The sequence below is a fragment of the Hyla sarda genome, chromosome 6 (assembly GCF_029499605.1).
Source record: "Hyla sarda isolate aHylSar1 chromosome 6, aHylSar1.hap1, whole genome shotgun sequence".
NCBI classification, from domain to species: domain Eukaryota; kingdom Metazoa; phylum Chordata; class Amphibia; order Anura; family Hylidae; genus Hyla; species Hyla sarda.
This window is the reverse complement of record NC_079194.1, coordinates 265,027,372-265,043,117: the sequence shown is the minus strand read 5'-3', so window position 1 is coordinate 265,043,117 and position 15,746 is coordinate 265,027,372. Positions and strand designations below refer to the sequence as shown.

At 44.3% G+C, this 15,746-nt stretch overlaps 1 protein-coding gene across 11 annotated transcripts in view; it reads right to left on the bottom strand.

Moving 5' to 3' along the window:
• Nucleotides 1–6,780: 6,780 nt before the first annotated feature.
• Nucleotides 6,781–15,746, bottom strand: part of DNAJC4 (DnaJ heat shock protein family (Hsp40) member C4) — a 241,864-nt gene continuing 232,898 nt past the window's right edge. For all 11 annotated transcript variants that reach the window (XM_056527211.1, XM_056527210.1, XM_056527203.1 and 8 more), the window contains one exon: nt 6,781–7,003. In XM_056527211.1, the coding sequence (XP_056383186.1) occupies nt 6,901–7,003 (103 nt within the window). In that variant the 3' untranslated portion in view covers nt 6,781–6,900. The remainder of the gene's footprint in view (nt 7,004–15,746) is intronic.

Sequence of the window (15,746 nt, the reverse complement as noted above, 5' to 3'; positions counted from 1 at the left end):
CACTTGCACAGAAAGTTTTGAGCAGATATCTCCTTCTATTCGGCCGGAATTGCAAGAAGTTTGTGCATCTTCTATGTTCGTCGCGGTCAATGGCAAAAGGCGCTTATCTTCAATCTAGGTGTTTCTGCGTGCTGCTCCGGCTCAAAGAGTGCTCGGCGGAAAACGACAACGCAGGCATGTCGAGTTCCACTGTCTACACCTGCACAGAAAGTTTTGAGCAGATATCTCCTTCTATTCCGCCGGAATTGCAAGAAGTTTGTGCATCTTCTATGTTCGTCGCGGACAATGGCAAAAGGCGCTTATCTTCAATATAGGTGTTTCTGCGTGCTGCGCCGGCCCAAAGAGTGCCCGGCGGAAAACGACAACGCAGGCATGTCGGGTGCCACTGTCTGCACCTGCACAGAAAGTTGTGAGCAGATATCTCCTTCCATTCGGCCGGAATTGCAAGACGTTTGTGCATCTTCAATATTGGTCACGGTCAATGTCAAAAAGCCCTTATCTGGAATCTAGGTGTTTCTGCGTGCTGCGCCGGCCCAAAGAGTGCCCGGCTGAAAACGACAACGCAGGCATGTCGGGTGCCACTGTCTGCACCAGCTCAGAAAGTTTTGAGCAGATATCTCCTTCCATTCGGCCGGAATTGCAAGAAGTTTGTGCATCTTCTATGTTCGTCGCGGTCAATGGCAAAAGGCGCTTATCTTCAATCTAGGTGTTTCTGCGTGCTGCTCCGGCCCAAAGAGTGCCCGGCGGAAAACGACAACGCAGGCATGTCGAGTTCCACTGTCTACACCTGCACAGAAAGTTTTGAGCAGATATTTCCTTCTATTCCGCCGGAATTGCAAGAAGTTTGTGCATCTTCTATGTTCGTCGCGGTCAATGGCAAAAGGCGCTTATCTTCAATATAGGTGTTTCTGCGTGCTGCGCCGGCCCAAAGAGTGCCCGGCGGAAAACGACAACGCAGGCATGTCAGGTGCCACTGTCTGCACCTGCTCAGAAAGTTGTGAGCAGATATCTCCTTCCATTCGGCCGGAATTGCAAGACGTTTGTGCATCTTCAATATTGGTCACGGTCAATGTCAAAAAGCCCTTATCTGGAATCTAGGTGTTTCTGCGTGCTGCTCCGGCCCAAAGAGTGCCCGGCGGAAAACGACAACGCAGGCATGTCGAGTGCCACTGTCTACACTTGCACAGAAAGTTTTGAGCAGATATCTCCTTCTATTCGGCCGGAATTGCAAGAAGTTTGTGCATCTTCTATGTTCGTCGCGGTCAATGGCAAAAGGCGCTTATCTTCAATCTAGGTGTTTCTGCGTGCTGCGCCGGCCCAAAGAGTGCCCGGCGGAAAACGACAACGCAGGCATGTCGGGTGCCACTGTCTGCACCTGGACAGAAAGTTGTGAGCAGATATCTCCTTCCGTTCGGCCGGAATTGAAATAAGTTTTTGCATCTTCAATGTTGGTCGCGGTCAATGACAAAAAGGCGCTTATCTTCAATCTAGGTGTTTCTGCGTGCTGCTTCGGCCCAAAGAGTGCCCGGCTGAAAACGACAACGCAGGCATGTCGGGTGCCACTGTCTGCACCTGCACAGAAAGTTTTGAGCAGATATCTTCTTTCATTCGGCCGGAATTGCAAGACGTTTGTGCATCTTCAATATTGGTCACGGTCAATGTCAAAAAGCCCTTATCTGCAATCTAGGTGTTTCTGCGTGCTGCGCCGGCCCAAAGAGTGCCCGGCGGAAAACGACAACGCAGGCAAGTCGGGTGCCACTGTCTGCACCTGCACAGAAAGTTGTGAGCAGATATCTCCTTCCATTCGGCCGGAATTGCAAGACGTTTGTGCATCTTCAATATTGGTCACGGTCAATGTCAAAAAGCCCTTATCTGGAATCTAGGTGTTTCTGCGTGCTGCGCCGGCCCAAAGAGTGCCCGGCTGAAAACGACAACGCAGGCATGTCGGGTGCCACTGTCTGCACCAGCTCAGAAAGTTTTGAGCAGATATCTCCTTCCATTCGGCCGGAATTGCAAGAAGTTTGTGCATCTTCTATGTTCGTCGCGGTCAATGGCAAAAGACGCTTATCTTCAATCTAGGTGTTTCTGCGTGCTGCTCCGGCCCAAAGAGTGCCCGGCTGAAAACGACAACGCAGGCATGTCGGGTGCCACTGTCTGCACCTGCACAGAAAGTTGTGAGCAGATATCTCCTTCCATTCGGCCGGAATTGCAAGACGTTTGTGCATCTTCCATATTGGTCACAGTCAATGTCAAAAAGCCCTTATCTGCAATCTAGGTGTTTCTGCGTGCTGCGCCGGCCCAAAGAGTGCCCGGCTGAAAACGACAACGCAGGCATGTCGGGTGCCACTGTCTACACCAGCTCAGAAAGTTTTGAGCAGATATCTCCTTCCATTCGGCTGGAATTGCAAGATGTTTGTGCATCTTCTATGTTCGTCGCGGTCAATGGCAAAAGGCGCTTATCTTCAATCTAGGTGTTTCTGCGTGCTGCTCCGGCCCAAAGAGTGCTCGGCGGAAAACGACAACGCAGGCATGTCGGGTGCCACTGTCTACACCTGCACAGAAAGTTTTGAGCAGATATCTCCTTCCATTCGGCCGGAATTGCAAGAAGTTTGTGCATCTTCTATGTTCGTCGCGGTCAATGGCAAAAGGCGCTTATCTTCAATCTAGGTGTTTCTGCGTGCTGCGCCGGCCCAAAGAGTGCCCGGCGAAAAACGACAACGCAGGCATGTCGGGTGCCACTGTCTACAACTGCACAGAAAATTGTGAGCAGATATCTCCTTCCGTTCGGCCGGAATTGAAAGAAGTTTGTGCATCTTCAATGTTGGTCGCGGTCAATGACAAAAAGACGCTTATCTTCAATCTAGGTGTTTCTGCGTGCTGCTCCGGCCCAAAGAGTGCCCGGCGGAAAACGACAACGCAGGCATGTCGAGTGCCACTGTCTACACTTGCACAGAAAGTTGTGAGCAGATATCTCCTTCCGTTCGGCCGGAATTGAAATAAGTTTGTGCATCTTCAATGTTGGTCGTGGTCAATGACAAAAAGGCGCTTATCTTCAATCTAGGTGTTTCTGCGTGCTGCTTCGGCCCAAAGAGTGCCCGGCTGAAAACGACAACGCAGGCATGTCGGGTGCCACTGTCTGCACCTGCACAGAAAGTTTTGAGCAGATATCTTCTTTCATTCGGCCGGAATTGCAAGACGTTTGTGCATCTTCAATATTGGTCACGGTCAATGTCAAAAAGCGTCGGATGCCCCTGCCTGCACCTGCACAGTAAGTTTTGAGCTGATATCTCCTTACTTTCGGCCGGAATTGCAAAAAGTTTGTGCATCTTCAATGTTCGTGGCAGTCAATGGCAAAAGGCGCTTATCTGCAATCTAGGTGTTTCTGCGTGCTGCTCCGGCCCAAAGAGTGCCCGGCTAAAAACGACAATGCAGGCATGTCAAGTGCCACTGTCTGCACCAGCACAGAAAGTTTTGAGCAGATATCTCCTTCCGTTGGGCCGGAATTGCAAGAAGTTTGTGCATCTTCAATGTTCGTCGCGGTCAATGGCAAAAGGCGCTTATCTGCAATCTAGGTGTTTCTGCGTGCTGCGCCGGCCCAAAGAGTGCCCGACTGAAAACGACAACGCAGGCATGTCGGGTGCCACTGTCTGCACCAGCACAGAAAGTTTTGAGCAGATATCTCCTTCCATTCGGCCGGAATTGCAAGACGTTTGTGCATCTTCTATGTTCGTCGCGGTCAATGCCAAAAGGCGCTTATCTTCAATCTAGGTGTTTCTGCGTGCTGCGCCGGCCCAAAGAGTGCCCGGCTGAAAACGACAACGCAGGCATGTCGGGTGCCACTGTCTGCAACTGCATAGAAAGTTTTGAGCAGATATCTTCTTCCGTTCGGCCGGAATTGCAAGAAGTTTGTGCATCTTCAATGTTGGTCGCGGTCAATGGCAAAAAGCCCTTAAATGCAATCTAGGTGTTTCTGCGTGCTGCGCCGGCCCAAAGAGTGCCCGACTGAAAACGACAACGCAGGCATGTCGGGTGCCACTGTCTGCACCAGCACAGAAAGTTTTGAGCAGATATCTCCTTCCATTCGGCCGGAATTGCAAGAAGTTTGTGCATCTTCAATGTTCGTCGCAGTCAATGCCAAAAGGCGCTTATCTTCAATCTAGGTGTTTCTGCGTGCTGCGCCGGCCCAAAGAGTGCCCGGCTGAAAACGACAACGCAGGCATGTCGGGTGCCACTGTCTGCACCTGCACAGAAAGTTTTGAGCAGATATCTCTTTCCATTCGGCCGGAATTTCAAGAAGTTTGTGCATCTTCTATGTTCGTCGCGGTCAATGCCAAAAGGCGCTTATCTTCAATCTAGGGGTTTCTGCGTGCTGCGCCGGCCCAAAGAGTGCCCGGCTGAAAACGACAGCGCAGGCATGTCGGGTGCTACTGTCTGCACCAGCACAGAAAGTTTTGAGCAGATATCTCCTTCCATTCGGCCGGAATTGAAAGAAGTTTGTGCATCTTCAATGTTGGTCGCGGTCAATGGCAAAAGGCGCTTATATGCAATCTAGGTGTTTCTGCGTGCTGCGCCGGCCCAAAGAGTGCCCGGCTGAAAACGACAACGCAGGCATGTCGGGTGCCACTGTCTGCACCAGCACAGAAAGTTTTGAGCAGATATCTCCTTCCATTCGTCCGGATTTGCAAGAAATTTGTGCATCTTCAATGTTCGTCGCGGTCAATGGCAAAAGGCGCTTATCTGCAATCTAGGTATTTCTGCGTGCAAATACACCCCTCACAGAATTTAATAAGGGGTGCAGTGAGTATTTACACCCCATTGGCGTTTGACAGATCTTTGGAACAGTGGGCTGTGCAAATGAAAAATTAAATTTTTAATTTTCATGGACCAAAAATCTGTCAGACACCTGTGGGGCGTAAATGTTCACTGTACCCCTTATTACATTACATGAGGGGTGTAGTTTCCATTATGGGGTCACATGTGGGGGGTCCATTGTTTTGGCACTATGGGGGCTTTATAAACACACGTGGCTTTCTATTTCGGACAAATTTTTTCTTCAAAATCCCAATGGTGCTCCTTCTCTTCTGAGCACTGTAGTTCTCTCGCAGAGCACTTTACATCCACATATGGGGTATTTTCTTACTCAGAAGAAATGGGGTTACAAATTTTGGTGGGGGGTTCCTATTTTCCTTTGTGAAAATGAAAAATGTAGGGTAACACCAGCATTTTAGTGAAAACATTTTTTTTTTCCATTTTCCCATCCAAATGTAATGAAAATTTGTCAAACACATGTGGGGTGTTAAGGCTCACTATACCCATTGTTACGTTCCATGACGGGTGCAGTTTCCAAAATGGGGTCACATGTGGGTATTTATGTTTTTGCGTTTGTCAGAACCGCTGTAAATTCAGCCACCTCTGTGCAAATCACCAATTTAGGCCTCAAATGTACATAGTGCACTCTCACTCCTGAGCCTTGTTGTGCACCCGCAGAGCATTTTACGCCCACATATGGGGTAGTTCTGTACTCAGGAGAAATTGCGTTACAAATTTTGGGGGTCTTTTTTCCTTTTACTGCTTGTGAAAATAAAAAGTATGGGGCAACACCAGCATGTTAGTGTAAATTTTTTTATTTTTTTACACTAACAGGCTGGTGTAGCCCCACCTATTCCTTTTCATAAGCGATAAAAGGAGAAAAAAGCCCCCCAAAATTTGTAGTGCAATTTCTCCTGAGTACGAAAGGGCTCCGAAATGAGAGAGCACCATGCGCATTTGAGGACTAAATTAGGGATTGCGTAGGGGTGGACATAGGGGTATTCTATGCCAGTGATAACCAAACAGGGTGCCTCCATCTGTTGCTAAACTCCCAGTATGCCTTGACAGTCAGTGGCTGTCCAGAAATGCTGGGAGTTATTGTTTTGCAACAGCTAGAGGCTCCGCTTTGGAAACACTGCCGTACAATGTTTTTCATTTTTATTGGGGGTACAGTGTAAGGAGGTGTATATGTAGTGTTTTACCCTTTATTATGTGTAGTGTAGTGTAGTGTTTTTAGGGTAATTAGCACTGGCGTGTTACGGTGAGTTTTCCGCTAGGAGTTTGCGCTGCGGCAAAAAAAAATTTGCCACAGCCCGAACTTGAAGCAGGAAACTTACTGTAAATCTGCCTGTGTGAATGTACCCTGTACATTCACATGGGGAGGGGCAAACCTCCAGCTGTTTCAAAACTACAACTCCCAGTATGTACTGACAGACCGTGCGTGCTGGGAGTTGTTACTTTTGCAACAGCTGGAGGCACACTGGTTGGAAAAACTTCGGTTAGGTTCTGTTACCTCAGTATTTTCCACTGGGTTGGTGGTATGGTGGGGGAGGAATTATTCTCCACAATGATGCAGGAAATTGTTCCAGGTGTTCTTTGGGTGGGGTGGCTGAGGTGTGGGAGGGAGAAAAGTGACCTCTTACTTACAAACAAGGGATCCTTTGACTTGTAGTTGTAGGGAGGGAACTCCAACAGGAAATGGCAATTTCACAAAAAGAAATCAGCAGCATTATGGTGGACTCACAACACAGCCACTTAGCACCAAGATAAGCACGGACCCTTCCTAAGCATGTCCATTACTGTCTGGCAGGTAAGTACTAAAATTACCTTATGGTGGATAACCCCTTTAAGATCTTTTATTATTCAGAACAATTTATTTTTTTAATAGGCTGGACAGTCTTTATAAAATACACTATGAATAACATTGTGCTATAGGTAACTCATACAGCAAAAACAATTATAAATGTAGGCTTTTTAATATTTATACAGTTTTATTCACAGAATAATACAGTTTACTTGTCATACAAATTATCAGACACATTATAAGGAAAAGATGACTTTTTTTCATCAACTCTCAACACCATATTTCTCTTATTTTCTAAATTCATCTTCAAGGTTTCGTCCATATAATTGCCTCAGCTTTTCTTCATGCTTTTGAAGCAGAATTTTCTGCTGCATGCTCGAACCATTTGCTCTATAAAAATAAAAACATGTACTATTACTACAACACTGTGTGAAACATAAGTCCACAATATAAATTATCTTAAAAGGATAAAAGGTTAAAAATGCCTTTGGCCACATTAACGCCTTCCATCCCCTGGACGTACAGGTACGTCCTGGGAAGCAGCTTCAAAGAGGGCTTGTGATATCATCCCCTGAAGCAGTGATCACTGCTGTGAGGCTATTAATCCTTTAGATCCTGCGATCAAAGCTGATAGCGGGACCTAATGCTGTCAACTCAATGTTGCCAGCTGGTTGCTATGGGTGATCGGGACAACCACAATCACCTTAACTGACAACCTTCCTGCTTGCCGTCGGATCTTCTTTGCATTGCTCTAGCCTGCTTTGGCAGGCTAGAGCAACAGACCACAGATAATGCTGATCAATGCTGTGTAATAGCACAGCATTGATCAGTGTTAGGAATCAAAAGACTCCATGTTATAGTCCCCTATATTTTTTATTTATAAAAATATAAAAAATAAAAAGTAGTATAAGTGCATAACCACTTCCCCTAATAAAAATTCACCTCACTTTTCCCATTTTATAAATAAAACAATGTAAAAAAATAAATAAATGAACATGTGGTATCGTCGTGTGCGTAAATATCTGAATTGTTAAAATATAATCTTAATTAAACTGCACAGTAAATGGCGTAAACGTAAAAAAATACTAAAATTGTAGAATTGTGCATTTTTGGTCACTTCATTTAGCAGAAAAAAATCCATGAAAAGTTATCAAAAAGCCTACTAAAAACAAAATGGTACCGTTAAAAACTACAGATCACAGCACAAACAACACAAACTACAGCTCCGTATGCGGAAAAAATAAACATTTTTATAGTGGTCAGAAGGGCATAATTTTGAATGGGCACTCCTGAGCTATGTACAGCAGAATGAGGGAGGAAATTCTCCCTTGTATGGCTTCAGATGATGTCACACCTGCTGGGTAATGCCCCTTCCCAGTCTGTGAATCTGACCGAGACTGAGCAGAAAATACAGAGCAATATCAAGGTAGAAAACTAAAAAATAATAAAAATAAAAGGCAGGGGGTGGCTTAGCATGATAGCGCCAGTGAAATGGGGGCTTTATTATAGATCATGAGAGGTATGCTTTAAAGTGCAACTGTCATCAGTTTTAACCCCCATAAACCAGCCATAAACTTGACAAAGTTGTTAGAAATAACAGTTAAATCATACCTTTTGCTGCTTTCTAGCAGCTTTAATGCGGATAGGCGTGGCTATGCCCGCAGCCGCCATGCCTGTATGTCATTGCTGGGGATGCTGTGTGATTGGTCCACAGGTCCCAGCACTGAGAGCCCTTATTACTGTACTGTACAAGAATAAACGGCGCCCGTTCATCTATGCACTCCGGTTATGCGGGCAGCCAGCACTTACAGCAAGCACTAACTCTCTTTCAGCTAGTACTTGCTCCCTATAGCCCAATGCATGGCATAATGCTGTTAGCGGAATGATCTGGTCATCCGGTCTCATCTACTGCTGAGATGCAATGTGGGCAGCCAGATCATTCCGCTACAGCATTACGCCGAGCATTGGGCTATAGGGAGCAAGTACTAACAGAAAGAGAGCTAGTGCTTGCTGTAAGTGCTGGCTGCCCACATCACCGGAGTGCATAGATGAACGGGCGCCGTTTATTTTTCTACAGTACAGTACAGTACAGTAATAAGGGCTCTGTGGACCAATCACACAGCGTCCCCAGCGCTGACATACAGGGGATAGGCGTGGCGGCTGCGGGCATAGCCACACCTATCCTACTGTTGCTGACTATCGTTAAAAGCATTTTTTAGCATCAATAAAGCTACTAGAAAGCAGCAAAAGGTATGATTTAACTGTTATTTCTAACAACTTTGTCAAGTATTTATCGGGGTATACCACGCACCAGCCTATAACACGCACCCTCATTTTACCAAGGATATTTGGGTCTAGAGCCCTGCTGCCGGCCCTTCTCTCCCCCTGGCTATCGGCGCCGCTGCCCGTTCTGTCCCCCTGACTATCGGTGCCGGCGCCCCATTGCTGGCGCCGATAGCCAGGGGGAGAGAAGTGGCGCCGACAGCCAGGGGAAGAGAAGGGGCAGCGGCACCCATTGCCGGCGCCGCTGCCCCGTTGCCTCCCCCCATCCCCGGTGGCATAATTACCTGTTGCCGGGGTCGGGTCCGCGCTGCAGCAGGCCTCCAGCGTGCGTCCCCTGCGTCGTTGCTATGCGCTACACGGCGCGGCGCATGACGTCAGTGCGCCGCGTCGTGCATAGCAACAACGCAGGGGACAGAATGGGCAGCGGCGCCGATAGCCAGGGGTAGAGAAGGGCTGGCAGCAACGGCTTCTCTCCCCCTGCCTTTCCTGGGGGTGTTTCGGCGTATAACACGCACATAGACTTTAGGCTAAAAATTTTTGCCTAAAAAGTCCGTGTTATACGCAGATAAATACGGTACTTTAAAAAAAATATTTAAAAATCTTAATCCTTCCAGTACTTATCAGCTGCTGTATCCTACAGAGGAAGTTATTTTCCTTTTGAATTTCCTTTCTGTCTGACCAACGTGCTCTCTGACAACACCTCTGTCCATGTCAGGAATTAACCAGAGCAGGATATGTTTGCTATGGGGATTTTCTCCTAATCTGGACAGTTCCAAAAATGGACAGATGTGTCAGCAGGGAGCACTGTGATCAGATAGAAAGGAAATTATAAAAGAAAAGAAGTCCTCTGGAACATACAACAGCTGATAAGTACTGGAAGGATTAAAATGCTTAAATAAATAATAGAAGAAATGTACAAATCTAGTTAACTTTCTGCACCAGTTGATTTAAAGAAAAATGTTTTCCAGTGGAGTACCCCTTTAAGCCTACAAATTTTCTTACAAAAAGTTATATTTTTTTCACTAGCCAAATTAAACAAAACCTATATTAATTGAGTATCGCTGTAATCGTATGTACCTACAAAATAAAAATAATTTGTTATTTCCACCAAAAAGTGCCCTACATAGAAACGCAACCCCCTAAAACTTGCATAATGGCGGCGTTTTGGTTTTTTTCAATTTTGGCCTACAAATATTTTTGGGGGGGATTCAACATACATTTTGTGGTAAAATGAATGATGTTAATAAATACTGCAAATAAGCCCTATAGATGAAAAATTTGAAGCGTTATGGATTTCAAAAAACGAGGAGGAAAAAATAAACACAAAGAACTAAAAATCACGGTGTCATTAAGGGGTTAACAAGACTATAAGGTCTCATGCACGCAGAAGCGCCCTGTGAGCAGAGCCCATACTGCAGAGCAAAACAAGAAAACATGTGCAGTTATCAAAGAAGTCACTATGGGGGACATTTATCAATGTTTGCTTATGTATTCCTTTTATTAGTTATTTTTTTCTTACAATTTTTTTGCTTATGTGCGACTTATCAACTGTTTTACGTAAGCAATTTTTCTTTTTTTGCTTTGGTAGTGGCTTTTTCTGCTCCATTTTTTTGAGCTGGGGTAAATTTAGTAGCTATTTTCATGCGATGCGACTTTTTTGTGACTTTCGCACTTGATAAATCTCTGACCACTGCAAGTCAAAAATCACTTTTTTCTTTGGTAAGCAAGATTTTTATTTTTTTGCTTAGGACCCTGAACAAGCAAAAAGTCGCAGAAAAAAAGAGCGTAGGTGCACGTGCGACAATTTTTAGCACGAAAAAAACAACTAAATGCTTTGATAAATGTCCCCCTATAATTTTTCATCCAGGATCTTACATGATCCTACAGAAATTTCCTCTGTATGTCTCCACTGGAAATCAATGATGCAGAAGGCTCATGAATCTCTAACACTGCTCTAGTACAGCTCCACAGAACTGTATTACTGTTATGTGCAAGAGTCTTTAGGGCAGTGTTTCTCAAGCACGGTCCTCAAGACCCCCACAACAGGTCATATTTTCAGGATTTTCAGTCTTTCACTGGTGATATAACTGTGGTGATACCTGATTCACTGACCATAATTATATCACCTGTGAAAGACTAAGGAAATCCATGACCTGTTTGGGGGGTCTTGAGGACCGTGCTTGAGAAAAACTGCATCCCTGTTTATTTACATAGCGCAAACATATTCTGCAGTGCTCTACATATTGTTAACACTCATATTTATTGGTCAGTTTCATAGGCAGTCATTCAACACATATGGTTTTTGAAGTATTGGAGAAAGGTCATGCAAAAAAGAAGTGAGCAGGCAAATTTGCAAAAAAATAACACAGGAGCCAGTGCTGCAAGGCAACAATGCCAACCGCTAAATGGGTATAAAGGAAAAGCATATATGTCTAAAACTAAAAACAACAGCAATAAAAGAAAGGACCAGGCAACTCCAGCTGGTGATATTCAAAGTGCAAAAACTTTTTATTCTCTTCTGGCCGATATAAAAACACACAACAACACACAGCAGGGGAGACAGTGCTACAGGTTCCTTGCCTTCTGTGATGCATCTCCCCTGCCGTGTGTTATGGTGTGTTTTTATCATGTTATTGACCATGGACATGTATACACGTCCAGGCAGGATGCACGTTCCCGCACCAGGACGAGTATACACGTCCATGGTTCTCATGGGTGCTGCCCAGTGCACCCACGAGATCTCGGCAGGTACTCGGCTGTAACACACAGCCGGGACCCTGACGCACTGCCAGGACCAAAGTAAACTTCAGTCCCGGCAGTTTAAGCCTTACAGACGCGGTCGGAAGTGACCACAAGCCTTTAGTGTTTTGACAAGAGGGTAGGAGCTTCCTCTGTGATCCCTGCAGCACCCCGCAGCGCGATCCCCGACGGGCGGTCTCGACAGTTTAACCCTGTAAGGGCTCCCTGTCTCTCTACTGTAGCACCCCTCAATGATTGTTGGGTGCTGCTAATTACCTGGGCAGCCAGGGGTCTTTACAAAGACCCCCAGGTATGCCCTGGTTATTGCCTGTTAGGACGTGCCAGAGAAGAAAAAAAATAAAAGGGTGTAAAAAAAAAAAAAGTTCTTTTTTTTACATTTAAAAAAATATTACAAATAAAAAATAAAAATACATTTATTAAATAAATGTAACGAAAAATGAAAATGTATAATGTTTAGGATACCAGAGCGCACATCCGCAGCATATTACATGCTGCGGATACCCGCCAGAAGTCACAATAATGAGCTCCCTGCTGCGGCTGGGTAGCTTTGTGTGTCCACTCATGGTGGCGGATTTCCTCCGGGCAGTTATGAGGGGACACACTGAGCTACCCAGCCGCAGTAGTGATCTCGCCCTTGTGCATCCGCAGTGTGAAGTATGCTGCTCTATGTGACCCTACATGGCATCCCGTTCATACTGCGTTTTAGCAGTAAGTAAGAGGCATCAATCAGCATCATGTAAATAAAAAGTGATGCTGACGTATACTGTAGCAGCTCCATTCATTTCTTAAAGAGACTGCTACAGTATACATTGGCCGCTATACATGCAGTATGAATGGGGACTATCACCCCCTCCAACAAAATAAACCAGTTTTTTCAAGATTTTTTATTTTATTTTTTTTCTAACTCCCAGTGATGGACATATTTGCCATGAGTGGGTGCTTATTTCCACAAGATGACTTATATATCCATTTGGAACGTTAACTGTCACAGACAGCAGCGCGTAACTGCTAGCCAACCAAGGACAAATCAGAGAGGTCCCTGGTCCACCCAATACACTTGTAGGGGGGCGGTATAAAATACTCACTGTACCCCCTAGCGAATAGGGGTCTAGTTTTTTAAATGGGGTCATTTATATTCCACCACCTTCAAATTTCTGCAAACTTTGCATAGCACATTAAAAAAAAAGATGTACTTTTAATATTTTCTAAATTTCAAGTTAAATTGTTAGGCTTCTAATTCATTTAAAATGTTAACCCCTTAAGGACCAGGGTTTTTTCCGTTTTTGCACTTTCATTTTTTCTTTCGCACCTTTAAAAAATCATAACTCTTTCAATTTTGCACCTAAAAATCCATATGATGGCTTATTTTTTGCACCACCAATTCTGCTTTGTAATGACATCAGTCATTTTACCCAAAAATCTATGACGAAACGGAAAAAATAATCATTGTGCAACAAAATTGAAGAAAAAAACAAATTTTGTAACTTTTGGGGGCTTCTGTTTCTATGCAGTACATTTTTTGGTAAAAAAAAAACCCTTCCCTTTATTCCGTAGGTCCATGCGATTAAAATGATACCCTACCTATACTATACAGGTTTGATTTTGTCGTACTTCTGGAAAAAAAATCATAACTACATGCAGGAAAATGTATATGTTTAACTCGTTGGGGATGAAGGGCGTATGCATACATCCTCGCGTCCGGTCACTTAAGGACGGAGGGCGTATCCATACGCTCTCCGTATTTCCGATCACCGCAGCTCGCCGAGCGGTGATCGGACCGGGATGACTGCTGATATCTATCAGCAGGCATCCCGTGGCAATGCCTAGGGGGGTCTTGAGACCCCCCCCCCCATGTCGGCGATCGCAGCAAATCGCAGGTCAATTAAGACCTGCGATTTGCCGCGATCCGGGCAAATCGGGTCCCTGGTGACCCGATCTCCCGGAAAATAAGCATGATCGGAGCTGTCAGAGACAGCTCCGACCATCCTAAAGGATAGGAGCGAGGTGGCAGTTTTGCTGTAGGGTTTTGGTGGTTTTTGTAGGGTTTTGGTGGAGACAAGCCCCATCCTTGTAACCGGGTCCACCCCTATTGCAAATTCCTAATTTAGGCCTCAAATGTGCATGGTGCTCTCTCACTTCAGAGCCCTGTCGTATTTCAAGGCAACAGTTTTGGGCCACATATGGGGTATCTCCGTACTCGGGAGAAATTGCGCTACAAATTTTGGGGGGATTTTTCTCCCATTACCCTTTCTAGAAAAGGTAAATTTTGGGGGGAAAAACTGCACTTTAGTGAAAATTTTATTTTTTCATTTACACATCCGAATTTAACGAAAAGTCGTCAAACACCTGTGGGGTGTTAAGGCTCACCGGACCCCTTGTTAAGTGCCTTGAGGGGTGTAGTTTCCAAAATAGTATGCCATGTGTTTTTTTTTTTTTTTGCTGTTCTGGCACCATATAGGCTTCCTAAATGTTACATGCCCCCAAAAACCATTTCAGCAAAATTCACTCTCCGAAATCCCATTATCGCTCCTTACCTTCTGAGCCCTCTACTGCGCCCGCCGAACACTTGACATACACATATGAGGTATTTCCTTACTCGAGAGAAATTGGGTTACAAATTTTGGGGGGCTTTTTCTCCTATTACTCCTTGTAAAATTTCAAAAACTGGGTCTACAAGAACATGCGAGTGTACAAAATGAAGATTTTGAATTCTCTCCTTCACTTTGCTGCTATTCCTGTGAAACACCTAAAGGGTTAACAAACTTTCTGAATGTCATTTTGAATACTTTGAGGGGGTGCAGTTTTTATAATGGGGTAATTTATGGGGTATTTCTAATATGAAGGCCCTTCAAATCCACTTCAAAACTGAACTGGTCCGTGAAAAATTCCGATTTTGAAAATTTTGTGAAAAATTGGAAAATTGCTTCTGAACTTTTAAGCCCTCTGATGTTTTCCAAAAGTAAAAACATGTCAACTTTATGATGCAAACATAAAGTAGACATATTGTATTTGTGAATCAGTATAACATTTATTATTTGGAATGTCTGTTTACCTTACAAGCAGAGCTTCAAAGTTAGAAAAATGCTACATTTTCTATTTTTTCATCAAATTTTGGAATTTTTCACCAAGAAATGATGCAAGTATCGACACAAATTTACCACTAACATAAAGTAGAATATGTCACGAAAAAACAATCTCGGAATCAGAATGAAAATTTAAAGCATCCCAGAGTTATTAATGCTTCAAGTGACAGTGGTCAGAATTGCAAAAAATGCTCCCGTCCTTAGGGTTATAATGGGCTCCGACCCCAAGGAGTTAAAATTGTCATCTTCTGACCCCTAAAACTTTTTATTTTTCTGCGTATGGGGCGGTATGGGGGCTCATTTCTTGCGCCGTGATCTGAGGTTTTTAGCGGTACCATTTTTGTATTGATCAGACTTTTTGATAGCTTTTATTAATTTTTTCATTATATAAAAAGTAATCAAAAAGACACTATTTTGGAATTTTGAATTTTTTTGCGCGTACGCCATTGACCGCCCGGTTCAATTAACGATATATTTTTATAATTTGGACATTCCTGCATGCGGCGATACCACATATGTTTATTTTTATTTACAGTTTTTTTTTTATAGGAAAAGGGGGGTGATTAAAACTTTTATTAGGGAAGGGGTTACATGATCTTACATAGTTACATAGTTAGTACGGTCGAAAAAAGACATATGTCCATCAAGTTCAACCAGGGAATTAAGGGGTAGGGGTGTGGCGCGATATTGGGGAAGGGATGAGATTTTATATTTCTTCATAAGCATTAATCTTATTTTGTTCCAGGAATGTATCTAATCCTGTTTTAAAGCTGTTAATTGTTCCTGCTGTGACCAGTTCCTGAGGTAGACCGTTCCATAAATTCACAGTCCTCACGGTAAAGAAGGCGTGTCGCCCCTTGAGACTAAACTTTTTCTTCTCCAGACGGAGGGAGTGCCCCCTCGTCCTTTGGGGGGGTTTAACCTGGAACAGTTTTTCTCCATATTTTTTGTATGGGCCATTAATATACTTATATACGTTTATCATATCCCCCCTTAAACGTCTCTTC